Source organism: Hippopotamus amphibius, chromosome 3, assembly GCF_030028045.1.
Source record: "Hippopotamus amphibius kiboko isolate mHipAmp2 chromosome 3, mHipAmp2.hap2, whole genome shotgun sequence".
Lineage (NCBI taxonomy): Eukaryota > Metazoa > Chordata > Mammalia > Artiodactyla > Hippopotamidae > Hippopotamus > Hippopotamus amphibius.
The window spans coordinates 42,325,966-42,343,996 of NC_080188.1; the positions used below are offsets into that span (position 1 = coordinate 42,325,966).

The following is an 18,031-nucleotide window of genomic DNA, read 5'->3' on the forward strand; positions in this document are numbered from 1 at the left end:
ATATGACCATTAAGACGTTAATATTCAAAATATACAAACAGCTCATACAACTCAATATCATGGCATATAGGAAATTCTCAGGAATTCAGAAGAAGCTGTTGAATTCTGGAAGGGTTCTCCATAGGCAACAATTTCAGTCTCGGCCCAGGCACTCAGAGCAGGGCTCCTGTTCCCAGGGAAGGTCCTTAGGGAGACTAATGATGATCTTTCACCTTTAGAGACTTAAAAATTACACACTCAAAAATTAGAAATTTGGATAAATAGAAACTATGTATAGAAACAACATTTCCAAAATCTGAACCATACTATCTGGGATGTTAACCATGTAATTCCAAGAGAGGCACTGCAAGATGAGCTATGACTCGGAACAAATTGAAACCCAGAAAACAGCAGTGGAACACACTGTTCTGGGTCGTTTTCAGGAAAGGGAAATTGGGGCAGAGCTAGGAAACATAGTGCCAGTGTTAAAGCAGCATCACTTGGGCCAGGTTAGCTGGGCGTAGAACTTAATTTTAAACCACAATATATGGAGATTGAGTAGGAAACTTTCTCTCTTGTCAGTACTAGTCTAGAAAAAGGAAAGAATAGCCTACAAAAAGGTAACAGTTTGTCCTAATTTTAGGGAATTTGGAAGCTCAGTGAGTGAGGACATGATTAATGACACTGAAAAAATCAAAATTTTAAAAGCACATTTTTTTTTCCCTTTATAAAACCATTTGATTGTCCAAGTCAAGTCGTAACTGCCCCTGTTTCAACAAACTGCAGGTCAGATTTCTTTCTTCAGATTTTCAGTTTAAGCTCTTTAAATCTCTGTGCGGAAGTGAAGTTCAGTTTCAGACATTTCCTTCTTATAAATGGCATCAAATTTCTCATTTTGGGCCACTGTGAAGTAATTCTTCCAGTCACCGGCAATCCCTAAAAATTTCAAATAAGAAAACATATGAATGAATAAAATATTTTCATTATGAAGGAAATGCTAATGTATACCAAAAGAAAAGATTGAAAAGAGTTGTATTTGAATATTTTAAAAGGTCATTTCTTTTTTTATTGGTAATTATTTCCATACATAATTAAACAGAGTCTGTCTTTTAAAGATACATTATGATAAGGGTTAATTTTCTTGTCTAAATTTATGGGCTGTACAACAGTTTCCTGAAAGAGATTCTTTTAGTGTTTCTAATCGTCCTGGGTCATGGGATTACCACTGGTCACTGGATCAATGGTCAGGGAATATTTTATTTCATGAGTTACCTTTGGAAACTGTACAAAGGACTGGTCGTGAGCACAATCAGACCATGAAACAGAAAGCTGATAAGTATCTTTTCACAGGAATAATAAATGAGGATGTTATGATATTTGGATGATAACTTGTGTTCCCTGAATTCACTAGACATATCTTATTTTAATTTTAGAGGAGCAGAATAGCATTAAAACCAAACACATAAAATCCCTGAACCATTTTTACAAAAGTGAAATTGTTGGGATATAAATTTACATTTAATCTTTTGTACTTGGATGCTTAAAAATATTTATTTGAAAAATAAAATTTTGATGTACTGCCAATGTATTTGGAGGAAAACATTAATTTTGCCAATTTATTTAATATTAAATATAATTGTATTGAATTGCAGCCCTTATTAACTCATGATGGCTTTATGAAGATTTTAAACCCTTTTAATGAAAAAATCCTCATAGACAAGGTTGTTTCCCTGGTTATCATACTTGATTCTGTTTTCACCAGATGGCAATAGTTCTTTGAAATGTACGTGAGGATAGTGCATATCTGGGATAGTACACCTCTAAAGATGTCACTGAAAAGAGAAAGTGCAGATTTAAACAATGAGTCATATATAAAGTATTTTAATAATCTATTTTGAGTACAAATATGCATACACAAACACATTTGCTTCACAAGAGTGAGAGAAGTATAAAAAATTTTTGAAAAAATAAATGCTGGCCAAATCCCTGGGTTTTCTGTTTTGTTGCAGTTTGATACGTAGGCATAAAATTGGACATTATCTATCATCGTTACTATTTTTTTAATATTTATTTATTTATTTATTTAATTATTTAGACTGTGCCAAGTCTTAGTTGTAGCACGCAGGATCCTTTAGTTGCGGCATGCATGTGGAATCTAGTTCCCCGACCACGGATCGAACCTGGGGCCCCACCTGCACTTGGAACATGGAGTCTTACCCATTGGACCACCAGGAAAGTCCTTAACTGTTACTGTTGTGTGACTAAATTTTGACCTTGATTTATCCAGCGTGGAATCCTTCAATACTGAAGGACAAACTGTGCCTGGTCCTTTGTTCATACTTCACTTTTGAGCCCTTTTCAGTATCCATTGACCTTCTTGAGGCAGATGTATGTGTCATCTATATCCTAGAGAATATGAGCTGCATATAGGTGTTCATGAAGAGCTTTTCCTAAATATTAACTATTGAATAAAGGGTATTCTTTAAGTGTTACTGAGTGCATGAATGAATAAATGAATAGACGAATCTTTATATTATATTGGAGCATATTAGACTAATATGACTTGCTACTTTCATGTATACCATTTTTGGTCAGAAGAAATATAGTAGATGCTTATATATCTTTTACCAAAATCTGCCCCCAAAACTTGTGCTGTAGGTGTTATTCCTTTCTCCACTTTGTCAGGATGTAGCTGGAACTTTGGTGGATTTATTAATGTATGCAAAGTCAAATGTTCAGGGAATGTCATAGACTGGATTAGTCCCACAGCCAATCGACCACAAATGTTATGTTCTTCACTACTCCCAGAGGAGATGTAAAGACTGTTTCTCTTATGTACTCTTTTCCTTTGAAGTTGGGGAAACCATGGAAACCAGATACCAAGCTTATCTCATCTACCTCTTATACCCTAATGAGACATCATTGGCTGGTAGCTATTTTCATATGACTGGGGATAAAACTCTCCTGGAAGTTACATACAATGATCCAGCATAATGAAAATTTGCCTTGTGTAATTGAAGAGGTTTTTTTTGTCTCTGTTTCTTCCACCAGGAAAATGTGTATGTGTGTGTGTGTGTGTATCAGTCTTCTTTGTTCAAACTTATGATGCATCACTTGCAATGAAAAATTTGCCTTGCCCTCTTATCCTCTTATACTGGAGCTTATTTTTTAAATGTAGTGTTTTTGAAAATTAAAAAAATATATATAATTTGAAAACACTAGGACCACACTAAGGTACAGAGAAAAATGTGTTAGAAAAATCTGTAATCATGTAACTCTTTCAGAATCGATGGTTATGTTTACTTCCCAGCACACCAACTGAAATTTTATCTCTTTATCTCCAATTCAATAAAGAATATTGAAAAGAGAGAGTAGCATGTCTAGGTGGATAACTTCTCAAAATTAAGTTAATAATTTGTTATATGTATTATTTTTATCATTAATAACATTTTTGACACAAACCATATACGACAAACCACAATATACAGTATTTGCCTTAATGGAAATAAAGCTGTATTTTTACAGTGAATGCCATATTTCCCTATTGTCATCTTTCTAAGTTAATTTTAGATTCCATGTTTTCCTATAATTCAGACAGTATTTTTAGGGAGCAAAAACTTCTCATATGGTAAAAAAAAGTCCTTTCTCTTGGTGAATCCTTCTTAACAAAATGACCACTGCTTTCTAAATGATAAGGGGTCTTTAAAGAAGATGGCACTGTATTGAGTGACATTACTTTATTACTGGGGAGAAGAAGGAGGCCTGTGCCAATTTAAACAATGATTTAAGATTTAGGGATAAAAAATTTTGAATGACTCACATAGAATTGACAAAATCGCTCCCTTTAGCAGGGTAGTAAATTGGAGGATAAATATCTATCAAGTACTCAGGTATGTTAATAACATTTATATGCATTATTTCCTTTAATAATTTCTAATCTAATCCAGCAACCTTTGTGGTAGATATTTTTAGTGTCCTCATTTTACAGATGAGGAAATTGATGCCAAAACTGCCTAACTAACTCGGTAGAGATTACAAAGCTAATCCTCACTTTCAGAGTAATTCATAAGAAAGCAAAAGGGAAAGTTAAACTCAGCAAAATATTAACCTTTGCGCATAAAAGAGGATTTACTGTGGTCCATTACTGTACTCGGTAGGTGTGTATAATTCACCAGGGGGTTGTCCTTCATCATTTCAAATGAGGTATGATGCACGATCTTATCCAAGATCTCATCATTCAGGTTCTTCTCTAGAAATCTAACAACCTTCTTGATTTCTTGCTTTGGATTCTATCAGTGGGTAAAGAGACATACCCGAGAAAATGGTAAACAATAAATCATTAACATAATGTGAAAAGAAATGAAAAATATCAATAATTTATGTTTAGTAAAAGTAGAACGGAAATATTTTGTTTATTCTAAATCTTATATTTTTAGTTTTCATTCAGAGTATAATAAGAATAAACCTTGGCCTAAATATTAAGAGTATTTAGAGAAAAAGATCATAGCAATGATTTTAAGCTCAATTTGTAATTAGATTTGAAATGTGAATGTTTTAAGGACCCAGTATCTTTATTCCTTCTGCCTTTATTTTTCTGTCTTCATCAAAATTGCTTTCTTGTTTTTAATAATAATATTTAAAAACAAAAATAATAAATTCAGGGGAAAACCAGATATTTTTTTAAAGTGTAAATACTGATGAAAACTTGCTTGGATGTAAATTATTAAAAATAAACTCCAATGAAGGTGCAAAGAAATCAAGATCCAAATTATTCACTAGTCACTGAGAATAAGAAGAAAAAAATCTGAGAAATAAATCATTTTTTTCAGATTCTAATGATATAAACTTAATATTTGTAACTTTTTAGCAAGTTAAGCTAAAATCTACATAGTTATATCTAGAAAGATTTTGAGGGGATAACATCTAAGCTGAGTTTGGAAAGATAAGTCAGAGTTTACCAAAATGCAGTCTTCTCAGCTATTGGAGAGTGAATTTCCAGCAGAGAAAATAGTTAAAACTCTTGGAGGTATAGGTTCTCACAGTGCGTTCAAGGGAGAAAAAAAGCAAAGTGGTTGGAGTTAGGGTTAAGTTGTTCATAGGAGTGAGACAGGCTATGAATCAGGAAGGATGAGTTGCAGTAAAATTGAGGACATTCTTGGATGTCCTGCTGAAGGATTTGGACTGTATCTGCTATGCAGTAGGGAAGCAACAGCATTTAATAATGTCTTATTAACTCTGTGTGTGTGTATGTGTGTGTGTGTGTGTGTGTGTGTGTGTGGTGAATGTATGTGCATGTTTATGTTTGGGTAGGAAATTCCCTATAAGGGAAGTTCTGGCAATACCTTACGTATCAGACCTTGATGAGAGAAGACTGAGATGGCTATTAAAGGGATGTAGGGATTAATATGAGTTAAATGTCAGAAATGATGATAGTGAAGAAAAGGCCAAAAGAAAATTTAGTAGTGATACTAGGAAAACATATGGATGAACAGGCAAATGGAGAGAAATTTCTGTTAGGTATTTAAAGTATTTGCAGAATAATTTGGCCACTGCCAAAGTATCAATGATGATGTTAGTTTATAGACCAGTAGAAGTTAAAGTAGAGAGTGCGTGGCTCCTACTGAATCTTCCTCAGCTTTATTTCTCTTTCACCTCATTCACTGCGAAATTTGAGAACTGATGCAGACACTCACAAGCCCGATGTAAATTACTAACTTCTCTCTGAATTTTATCCTTGATCTATAATTATAGTTTTGTTCTATCACTGTTTTTATATTAAAATAATTTATATAATATTATCTAAAATATAACTGTATAATAGGAGAAAAATATTGCCTATTAAGTTTGATGTATATAGCAAGTTTGAGTGGGATTCAAAATATCTGGAAATTCTTATAGAACTGATTAGGCCAGACTATAAATCAATATGTATGAGTTAATCTGAAAAAGGCATTTTTATTGAATACGGAGAGAAATATTTGACACAAGTGTCATATGGGGAGCAGCATGATGTCTGACTCAGAATATGGATACCAGCCCAGCCTGGGAAACATATTTTTTCATCCTATGGAGAAAAGGGACTACATTCAGAAGCTAAAATTGCTTTTCTCATAAAGTTAATAAGTGCTGCTTTGGTGTCCAGGAAGTAAAAAAAGATACTCGGTACAGAAGAACGATTTTCTCTCTTACAAAGAATTTATAACTTAATTCTGATTAATAAAACACTCAAGGGGTATCACCACTTTTTAAAAGTGGTTTCACAAAATCACTTTAGTTTTATAGTTATGTATTGTATTGACAGCAGATTGTCATAAAGGGCCAATGGTAATGTTTAGACCACAGATGTCTCTATGAGCTGCAAACAAGCGTGATGGAGGGTGGAAGCCTGGGCAGAGCAGAAAAACTCAAAGGACTTTTATTTATAAAATATATGAAATACCCTGAGAGTTTCTCAGAAATACTTGGAGCAAGGGAGATTTTACATGGGGTAAGGTTTCTGTGCAAAGTAGGATTGATGTCACTTCTCATTTACTCATTCAAGTAACCATTTTTTCATACAATAAGTGACCTTGAGCCCCTGTATATGTGATAGGTGTTATATTAGGCACTGTGCATGCAGTTACAAGAAAGATATTGTGCCTTCCATCAAGAATCTGAAATTCTGCAGGTTATCCTCATTTGCATGCCCAGGCTTTTACAACTAGATATGCTTGGTTTCCACTTATTTTCCAGGTATCTATTTGAACTAATACTCATTCATACAGGAAACTACATAAATGCTTATGGATCCCTGAACTGAGTGAGGAAGCAAGAATGGAAAGGAGAGGAGCATATTTGAAAGGTGTAATAGGTAGGACATGTAAACTAACAGGATGTTCAGGATCTAGTGGAAGCTTATTCACTATATCAAAGCCAATGAGGGCCATTTACTTTCAAGCTTTGAACAGTGAATAAACAACCAAACATCGTTAACCAAAGGAGAATAAAAGAAAAGGATTACCTGTTGAGAAGCAAGATAAGTTTAGCTTTGAACATGTTAAATTTGAACATGTTAAATTAGCACATAACCAGTTTTGGCAACAGTGGGCATGGACATGATCATCAAACTATAGCAAAGAGTTAAAAAAAATGACTAAGTGATAGATAGAGATTCACAGGAAAACAATGAGAGTGTGATAACCCATTAATGTAGGAGAGAAATTTAAAAAGAAAAGGTGCTCAAAAGAAACACAATGGTTAAAAAGGACAAGAGGATAAAAATGTCATTGATTTCACAGAGTCATTAACGATCTTAGCAAGATTTGGGTAAGCAGGCATGAAAAATAGGCAAAGCAAGCATGCCATTTTGAACTCCAAAGATTAAGTTGAAAAAATATATTAATCCTTTTCCCCAGGCTGTAGTTGAGGAACTATCTAGAGTGCATTTCTAACATTTTACCTCTTTCATATCTTCATAGAATAAGAAAAGAATTGGGTGTTCTTCCTTTTTCTTCCACCAGCTTTTAACATGACTAAACCAGGAACCAAAGGCCACTAAAACCAGAGAAACAGTCTATTTCCATAAGCACTCATCAAATCAAAATTTGTTTGTAAATAAGTTGTACAAACATTTTGTGGAATTTAATAAACAAGGGAACTGAGACTATAAAGCTAATTTAAACAATTATATATAATCAGTTATTTATGGATGTATATACATTTATGAATGTACAGATTTTTATCCGATTTTTAAAAATATTAAGTACAAAATAAGCATTTCAAATGAAAATACATTGACCTCCAATAGGTTATGCTTAGTTTCACACAGCAGAAAACTATTCTTTTATGAAGTATTCATCTTGATTATTTATCTAAGTACCATAAATATATGCATAACAGATTTAACCAATGATTTGGGCAAGTTAAACAATTTCTATTGTGAGCAGGAACTGAGAGTGGGCTTTTAGAAACTGAAGAGATTTGAGATTATTTTCATTAAGACAGTGTTTAATTACATATTAAAGGTCATAGTAAAATATTAGATGTATTTGATTTAATTTTTAAATGGTATTTGAATGTACTTAATAATTTGGAAAAATAAGTGTTTTGAAAGGAAAATTAATACTTGTAATGGTTAATAGTATTAAAAATAACTTTTAAATAACATTAATTTTTAGCCAAGTCCATCCTACCATTTCCAGTCAAGAATTTCTCTAGATATTCTCCCCAAGTTCCAGGAAGAGGTTGCAAATTATTCATTAAGTCAAAATGGTAAAATGAGACTGCAACATCCTTGGCATTTCGAGCCAAATAAATCATCTGCAGGGGAAGGATGAAGAAAATCAAATGCATGATATTTTATTTAAGAAAAAAATAGTATATAGGCATGTAAAGCAACAGATTTGAATTCCATGAAATTAAAAACAGGAAAATATTAAGACAATTAATGGAACAAAAAGCTGGGTCTTTTAAAAAATCAACAAAATTGATAAACATCTAGCAAGACTGACAAAATAAATAGAGAAGACATACATTACCAGTATCAATTAAAAGAACAGGGTATATCACAGCAAATCTTGCAGCTATTAAAAGAATAATGAGACGCAGCGAGAGAGTAGCACAGACATATATGTACTACCAACTGTAAAATAGTCAGTGAGAAGTTGTTGTATAACAAAGGGAGTCCAACTCGAGGATGGAAGATGCCTTAGAGGACTGGGGCGGGGAGGGTGGGGGCGACTCGAGGGGGGGGAGTCAAGGAAGGGAGGGAATACGGGGATATGTGTATAAAAACAGTTGATTGAACTTGGTGTACCCCCCAAAAAATAATAAATAAATAAATAAAATTAAAAAAAAAAAAGAATAATGAGTATGAAAAGATACCAAACATTTTATGCCACCAGGGAAATGCAAATTAAAACAACGAGACACAACTCCACACCTTTTAGAATGGCCAAAATCAAGAATACTGACAACACTAGATCCTGGTGAGGCTGTGGAACAACAGCAACACTCATTGATTGCTGGTGGGGATGTAAAATAGTATTGCTACTTTGTAATACACTTTAGCAGTTTCTTTAAAAACAAAATATACTCTTACCATATAATCCAGATATTGCATTACTTGTTATTTACCCAAAAGAGTTGAAAAATAAAGTTCACACAAAAACCTGTTTATACCAGCTTTGTTCATAATTGCCAATATTTGGAAGCAATCTAAATGTCCTTTAGTAGCTTACTGGATAAACTGTGGTACCTCCAAACAATGGAATATTATTCATCACTAAAAAGAAATAAGCTATCAAGCCATAAAAAGACAATGAAGAATATTAAATGCAAATTACTAACTGGAAGAATACAATATGAAAAGGCTACGTATTGTATGATTCTAACAATATGACATTCTGGAAAAGGCAAAACTATGGAGACAATAAAAAGATCAGTAGTTGTCATGGTTTGGAGAGGAAAGGATGAATAGGTGGGGTACAGAGAATTTATAAGGCAGTGAAACTGCACTGTATAGTACTATAATGGTATATACATGTCATCAAAAATTTGACCAAACCATGTAATGTATAATACCAATAGTGAACCCTAGTGTAAATTATGGACTTCAGGAGATAATAAATGATGTGTCCATGTAAGTTCCTCGGTTGTAACAAATGTATCACTCTGATGAGAGATGAGACACATTGATGACAGAGAGTCTATGGATATGTGGGAGCAAGGGATATGTGGTAAATCTCTTTAACTTTCTCTCAATTTTGCTGTTAATATAAAATTGCTTTGCATAAGCACTATTTACAATAGCCAGGACATGGAAGAAACCTAAATGCCCATCAACAGATGAATGGATAAAGAAGATGTGGCACATATATACAATGGAATATTACTCAGCCATAAAAAGGAATGAAATTGAGTTATTTGTAGTGAGGTGGATGGACCTAGAGACTGTCATACAGAGCAAAGTAAGCCAGAAAGAGAAAAACAAATACCATATGCTAACTCACATATATGCAATCTAAAAAAATGGTACTGATGAACCCAGTGATAGGGCAAGAATAAAGACGCTGTTGTAGAAAACAGACTTGAGGACATGGGGTGGGGGGGAGGCGAAGGGGAAGCTGGGACAAAGTGAGAGAGTGGCATTGACATATATACACTACCAACTGTAAATTAGATAGCTAGTGGGAAGTAGCTGCATAACATAGGGAGATCAATTTGATGATGGGTGATGATTTAGAGGGCTGGGATAGGGAGGGTGGGAGGGAGTCGCTGGAGGGCTGGAGGGAGGGGATATGGAGATATATGTATAAATACAGCTGATTCACCTTGTTGTACAGCAAAACGTGGCATGACAGTGTAAAGCAATTATATTCCAATAAACAGCTTAAAAAAATAAAATAAAATAAAATTGCTTTAAAAATATAAAATTGCTATAAAAAATAAAGCCTGTTAAAAGAAAGAATAAGAAGGAAATATTATTAACAACACTTCATTACAAAATTCAACAACTTAGAATTCTTCACATATCCCAAACTAGCAAAAGTCAGAAAGACAATCTGAATAGCTTGACAATTATTGAAAAAAATGAGTTTTAAATTTAAAAATTTCTCCAAAGCAAATATCCAGGCTCAAATGTCTCACTGAAGAATTTTACCAAACAATTAAATAAGAATTGACATCCTTATGTTGAGTTTTCAGAGAAGGTCAGACTATCTAGGATGGCTGGGAAATAAAAGTAGCAATATTGTGCTGAGATAAGGATTCTGTTGCTGCATAATTTTGGAAAACTTGAGTATGTATGCTTAGGCTAAAACGTATTTTTTTAATTGGAACACTGTTTTTTTTTTATGTAGTATACTTCTCATAGTAACAGGGAAACAAAACATTTGAGCAATTGTTTTACTATGTGACAAAGGGTTAAAAGCCACATTAAAAAATTTACTTGCAGTTTAGACTATACCTTGCAGTTGTTTTCCCAGAAAGACTTAGGAATGAGATCAACTGGTAGATGTGTCTTCACAAGTCGGGGTGATGGATTCTTCTCCAATTGTTCTATACCTGGTGAAATTTAGTTTGGTTACAGAGATACTAGAGTCTCCAAGGAGCCTGCATTTCCTGATTTTCTCCACCAACCTCTCAAAATATTTTTGAGCAGTATATAATGCAGCTAAATTGTGAACCAATCACAAGCATCATTTATCTGATTCTAAGAGCCAATGTTTTCTAAAGGTTAAGAGCTTGGGTTCTGTGATTAGCCTCTTTGGGTTCAAATCCTAACTTTATCACTTACTCATCATGAAACATCTGAAAGTATCCCAGAGTCTCTAAGCTTCACTTTATTCATCTCCAAACTGACAAGTAATAATACCAACCTTAGCAATTTGGAGTTTTATCATACCTTTGCATTATTACAAGTAATTACAAAAATGTTTCCTATATGTCAGAGATATTGTTAACTGGTAATTCTCACATCGGCTATTGCTTTGCAGCAGCTATTGCAGTATAGATACCTTTGTAGAGCATCACCTGTTCTACCTGCATTTTCATTATTTCCTTTATGTGTCATATATGTGTGTGTGTATATATATATATATATACGCTATGCATATACAAAATGAATTTGTACAATTTTCGGCTGCTGGCTGAACTCTCTAAAGTTATACAGCTAATACGTGATAGAACTTAAGTTTCAAATTAAGTCTTTGGATAAGGATTACATGAACTTCCTTGAGAAAGAAAATATCCATTTATTTTCCACATGAAGAGCTAGGAGGAGCCCAGGGGCCTGAATTACTCTCTAAGTGACTTGGCCAGTCTGAAGGCACTTTTGGGGTAAAAGCATACTTAGAAAATTTCTGATATAGACCAGGAGAGCTAGGCTAATCTTTTTAATTTATGATTTTTTAATGGACTCAGTGGCCTTTATCACATCCCAGATTTATCTGTTAATGATTACATCCCTTACAGAGTCATCAGTCCCTAAAATCTCAATTATTGTTGTCACCTCCTTCAGATTTCACCTCCAATAAATCTTAAAGTCCTGTGCATTTTTTCACAATGTTACTTACACCCAGTCTAACCTCTAGATTACCTGTTAATCCTATCTATATTATGTTCCCATATTGTGCACACAAAGACACAGCTGCCCCAAATTGTATCTGACTCATTCAAAGCAATCCTATGCTTCAGTTGTTCATAAAATTAACGACATATGTTATAAAGCCACTCGGCTTTTAATAAATCATCCTTTTTAAATGTTCTATACAGCACTTATTTTTGTCTCACGGCTTATACTTATTTGTTTCCTGTCAGTTCTCATGTCTCTTCTCCATCCTCATTCCCAAACACACTGGAAAGGAGATTCCATAAGAGCAGAAGTGAAGCTTGTTTTGTTCACCAATGAATATTCTGTAGAATATACAGCTACAACCATAGCACATGTTTGTATCAAGAAGAACCCCTTAATATCAATGCAGATAGGGTTCACAGACTTAGGAAATAAAGATGCAAGAATCCCAGTTAAATTTGAACTTCAGGTAAGTAACAGATACCTATAAATATCTCCCCTGCAATATATTTGGCATATACTTATACTAAATAAAAGAGGTATTTACCTGATTTTAAAATTTAATTGTGTATCCTAGATTTTATCTAGAACCATTAATTATACACCTGTAAAATTCCACTAGGTAATTCTTTATGTTTCTACTGACCTGGTAGCTACAGCCACCTTACCCAGCATATAGGAATGAGAAATCATAATCTTCCACAACTCACACTTCCTTAATTCCCATGACATTAAATTTTATGTCTGTTTCTTTTATAAAGTTTTCACTATCTGTTCTTCCTCTTCCGCCTCTTAACTTCACTGAAAGATTTCTCAGCCTCTTCTGTCTTGTGATTTTTTTTGCCACGTGAGTTTCTTTAAATGAACCCGTTACATGCATAAATATGAATGTTGGGACTGTGTAATGACATCGCAAGTATGCACAGTCAGGCTCCAGAGTAAATTTGAGTGTCAGTTTATTCTCCTTTACCTGCTGAACCTCACCTACTCACTCTGGCCATGCTGCATAGCCTCACTCCCCACCCACAACCCCCATCTCTCACCAGTAATCTGACTCCTCTGTCCACGATTACTTTGATTCTATCACTTTTTTGTTTCATACTTCATGGCTCTGGAGTTTTAACTCATTCTGCATTCGTTTTGGTTATTTGTCCTGGAATAATCATTTAGTTTCAAGCTTTCGCATTTGCTCTTAGAAGGAATGATACCCTCTCCGTTGGTCCTTCTCTGCTGGTGGAAGTAACTAGCTCCAGCAGGGGAGAGAATTTGTGTCTTTACATTGATAGACACATTCACCACCATACTACTGTCTTCTTAGCCGAGGTTTCTAGCAGCATTTGAGGGCCAGCCCTCGATTTCTGAACCCTTCTCACTTGCCTACAGGACATGCTACTCTGCTGATTCTCTCTTAGCTCACTGAGTATTTCTCAAGAATTACGAGCCCTGCATGATCGGTCCCTGTTTTGTCTCCAATTGTTTTGCACTTCACTTTTCCATTCTTTCATTTGTGTTGTTGGCTGTGGTTGTTTTTTTAGTCCCTGGACTATATCTAGGTCTTTTCTGTTTCCAGGCCCTCACACCTACTACTTCACGTTCTTGAAATATGCTTTCTCCAGCTATGCGCAAAGCTTTTGGTCTCCTTTCAGAGCTAATATCCCTAAATATCTAATTTAAAGTAAAAATCTCCAGATGTTCCCTTTCATACAGCCCTATTCTCTGGATATGTTTAGACTAACAATATTCATATTGTTAGCATATTTACTTATTTAATGTCACAATATTACTGTAAGCTCCTTGAGGATAGGACACATCTAATTTACTGATCATTTTATATCTAGTCTGTAGCACAGTGCATAATTCTTTAGAAGCACTCAGTAAATATTTGTGCAATGAAAAATGATTTGCTTTAATAACAAATTTTATATTTTAAGAGGCATTGGTATGTCTTTATTTAATTACAGCAATGTTTTAAGTTAAGAAAGTACTGTTCTAAAATGCCAAATTTTATACAACAAAACACAGTAAAAGATAAGAATCTTTTTTTTTCAATGAGATTTTTAGCTGTTTTCTGTAACAAAATTCTTTTATCTTTGATTATCATACCTGACGTGCATGCAATGGACTGAACTACAGTTTCTCTGTATTCCTTGGTTATTGTATTGCTTGCAAACTTCCATTTTATGTTACCAAATATACTCCATTTTCCTTGAATGTAAATCACATATACAGTAATTAATATGTGATGTAAATAATACTACAAAATTATAATTCCTGGGTGATTTAAAATTACCTGAAGTCCTTACTCCAGGAAGAGCCATTTCCAACATTGGAACTTTAACAGTTATAACATCTCGCTTGCATTTTTCAATATCTCCATCATTTACAACAATGTCCACAACTTCACTAATCCAAGTGGTACCTGTGACAAAAGATGACATGTTTAAAACCTTCACCTGAATCTTGAGGAAAAAAGTCCCTGTTGGAAGCCAGCCATCTTAATATATTATCTTATAAAATTAGTTCTACAAAATGGTACAAATCAACCAGTTTGCAAAGCAGAAATAGAGACACAGATGTAGAGAACAAACATACGGACACCAAGTGGGGAAAGCAGGTAGGGTTAGTGGGGGAATGAACTGGGAGATTGGGATACCAAATTGTACACTCTAAATATATGCAGTTTATTGTAAAAAATTAAAAATTAAAAAAAAATTAATTCTACAGAGTTTCGCTTTCTATGCCCCAAATGTCCATTTTAATATACTCAAAGTAGATAGCTAGACTGATTTAGGAATACTAATTTTATTTAGGATGTTAATGATTTTATAGAGAAGCTGATTTTTAGGAAACAAAAGCTGAGGTCAGACCTGCAATCGTCAGGCCACAAAACTCACCTGACTTGGGGTAAGTGGCTATCACGATGTCATCTGGCCTGCTTTGGAAATGCTCAATCTCTCCCCAGTTGTTTGCAAAAGCATAGGTGATGGGACAGCCATGGACTAGCTTCAGATCTTTTCTCAGGACGTCTTTTTGGGAAGTCATCTTTGTTCCAGACTGTAGAAATACTTAATAGAATATTTACACAATCAAATCATGGAGAAAAAAGAGGATAAAAATAAGAAACTGAGTAACTAATGTTATTAAGACACTGCAACTCGACAGAGTTGGCCTTTAACACACAGAGCACAAGAGATCTAAATACAAAGGGCATTTTTATGGGTAAACAGCTGTAGATTGCAAGAGCAGCAGCTGGCTCAGTGACAAGCAGATCAAAGGTCTTTAGTGGAAGCTTTGGAAAGAAATAGAACTGCACCTTTTACTTTGAATTAAAAATCCCATTTCACAGAAATATGCTAAAAAATATCTGGACCTAAGGCAAAATAAATCTATCAGTCATCGTTTATCAGTTGTACCTCATTTTTTCCTCACAGGAAACCTGCTGTCTTTCTCACCTTGGTTCTCCTGTGTATGATGCATTTGTTTTCTCTGTCTGCTTCTAAGATATTCTTTTTTTTTATCACTTGTTTTGAGCAATTAAATTATGACATGCCTTGGTATGAATACTTTCATGGGTTTGTGTCTGTGTGCCTATGCTTTATGTTAATTGAACTTCTGAGAATTGTGTTTTTCAGTCATTATTTCTTCAAAAAAAAGTTTTTTCTCTCTCTCTCTTCCTTCTGCGAATGCAGGCCACATAAAGTTGTTCACAGCTCACTGAAGCTCTATTCATTTTTTAAAATCTTTTTTTTCTCTCTTTGTGTTTCAGTTTGGATAACATCTATGGCTATATTTCTTCATGTTCATTAACTTTTTCTTCTGATATGTATAATATGATGTTAATCTTATCCAACGAATTTTTCTTTCTCAGACGTAGTTTTCATCTCTAGAAGATCATTTTCTGAATGATTATACTTTTTCTGTCTCAACTTTTTGAGCACATTGAATATAGCTATAATGACTGTTTTAATGTCTGTTTGCTAACTCTAACATCTGTGTTAGTTCTAGATTGTTTTCAACTAACTAATTTTTCCTTTCCCTATGGTTGCCTTCTTTTGCTAGTTTGCCTGCCTGATATTTTCTATTGCCTGTCCGGTGTTGTACCTGGGTTTTTCTTCCATGAGCTGTAGCCCAGAAAATCTCTCAAGGCAGTAAGCTGGGGAAATTGTAGGGTTCAGTTTGTTTCCTATCCACTCTCATTCATGTTGGTTGTTTCATGCAAGGAGGCAAATTTACTTTCTTTTACTCTATTTTGCTTAGAAGCTATGATAATTAATGTTATGTGTCAACTTGACTGAGCCATGAGATGCCCAGATTTTGGTCAAACATTATTCTGGATGCTTCAGTGAGGATGTTTTGGGATGAGATCAATGAGTAAATGGATGCATTAAATAAAGCAGATTGCTCTCCCTAATGTGGGCTGACCTCATTCAGTGAGTTGAAGACTTGAATAGAACAAAAAGTCTGAGTAAGAAAGAATGCTTCCAGACTTCCCTGGTGGTGTAGTAGTTAAGAATCCACCTGCCAATGCAGGGGACATGGGTTTGATCCCTGGTCCGGGAAGATCCCACATGCCATGGAGCAACTAAACCCATGCACCACAACTGCTGAGACTGTGCTCTAGAGTCTTCGAGCTACAGCTACCAAAGCCCACGTGCCTAGAGCCTGTGCTCTGCAACAAGAGAAGCCACCACAATGAGAAGCCCACACACCACAACAAAGAGTAGCCCCCACTCACCGCAACTAGAGAAAGTCCACGCACAGCAACAAAGACTCAACACAGCCAATAAATAAATAAATTTTAAAAGAAAGAAAGAAAGAAAGAAAGAAAGAAAGAAAGAAAGAAAGAAAGAAAGAAAGAAAGAAAGAAAAGAAAGAAAGGAAGAATGCTTCCTACCTGATGGCCTTTGAACTGTAACATGAGCTTTTTTCCTGCTTTCAGACTAAAACTAGAACATCGCCCCTCCTGGATCTGAAGCCTGGCAGCTTTTGAATTGGAACTATACCATTAACCCTTCTTGTTCTTAGGCCTTCAGATTCAAACTGGAACTAAATCATCAGCTATTATGGGGTCTCCAGCTTGCCAATACATCCTGCACATCTTGGGACCTGCCAGCCTCTAAAATCATCTAAGCCAATTATGTATGATGAATCTCTTTATGTGTATATATAATATAAAAATTGCTTTGCATCTTCTTTGATTGATAACTATCCTTATTATAATAACCCTAATAGTACTATTATTGAATTAGAATAATTCTAATTCTAATATGAATTATTAATGATTCTAATTATAATATGAATTCGAATCTTATTACTCTGCTAAGCTATTCAAAACATTTTGTGTCCTGAGAGACTATATGGTAGTCAGAGTTCTCCAGAAAAACAGAATCAACATGTATATGTATACATAAAAAATATATATAGTTGGTGAGAGAGAGAGAGAGAAGATGGAATTTATTATAAGGAATTGGCTCACGTAATTGTGGAGGCAGACAAATCCCAAGATCTGTAGTTATCCTAGCTGGAGACACAGAATAGCCAATGGCGTAGACCAGCAGGCTTGAGACCCAGGGAAAACTAATGTTTCAGTTTAAGTGTGAAGGTAGGAGAAAAACACTGTCCCAGCTCAAAGACAGTCAGGCAGGAGGAATTCTCCCTTACTCCCAGAGGGTCTGCCTTTTTATGTGATTCAGGCTTTCAGCTGACTGGATGAGGCCTGTCCACACTAGGGAGGGCAGTTTTTTTACTCAGTCTACCAGTTCAAATGTTAATTTCACTCTGAAATACACTAACAGACACATGTAGAATAATGTTGACCAAATATCTGGGCTCCCTGTGCACCAATCACATTGACACACAAAACTGACCATCACATAGAGCTACTTATTATTTATTTTTTCCACTTCATCTTCACTGAACTGTGTAAGTGAAACTCGAGTTTTGCTCTTGCTAATGTTTCTCATTTTACAACCCTTCTCCCTGCCCCCATGGAATGTAAAC

At 34.7% G+C, this 18,031-nt stretch overlaps 1 protein-coding gene across 1 annotated transcript; it reads right to left on the reverse strand.

Annotated features, from left to right (window-relative positions):
* Positions 1 to 707: 707 nt before the first annotated feature.
* SULT1B1 (sulfotransferase family 1B member 1) lies at positions 708 to 15,192 on the reverse strand. Its single transcript, XM_057728269.1, has 7 exons — positions 14,926 to 15,192; positions 14,322 to 14,450; positions 10,925 to 11,022; positions 8,151 to 8,277; positions 7,418 to 7,512; positions 4,088 to 4,268; positions 708 to 915 (listed from the first exon to the last, which is right to left on the reverse strand). Exons 1-7 carry the CDS (start codon positions 15,071 to 15,073, stop codon positions 803 to 805), a joined length of 891 nt encoding a protein of 296 aa, XP_057584252.1. The 5' UTR covers positions 15,074 to 15,192; the 3' UTR covers positions 708 to 802.
* Positions 15,193 to 18,031: the final 2,839 nt, after the last annotated feature.

Coding starts and splice junctions, on each gene's coding strand:
- SULT1B1 (XM_057728269.1), bottom strand. CDS start 15,073: ATGACTTCCCAAAAAGACGTCCTGAGAAAAGATCTGAAGCTAGTCCAT. Junction 4,269..7,417: donor TCTATGAAGATATGAAAGAG/GTAAAATGTTAG, acceptor ACCCACTGATAG/AATCCAAAGCAAGAAATCAA. Junction 916..4,087: donor ATCCTCTTTTATGCGCAAAG/GTTAATATTTTG, acceptor TGAAATTTTTAG/GGATTGCCGGTGACTGGAAG.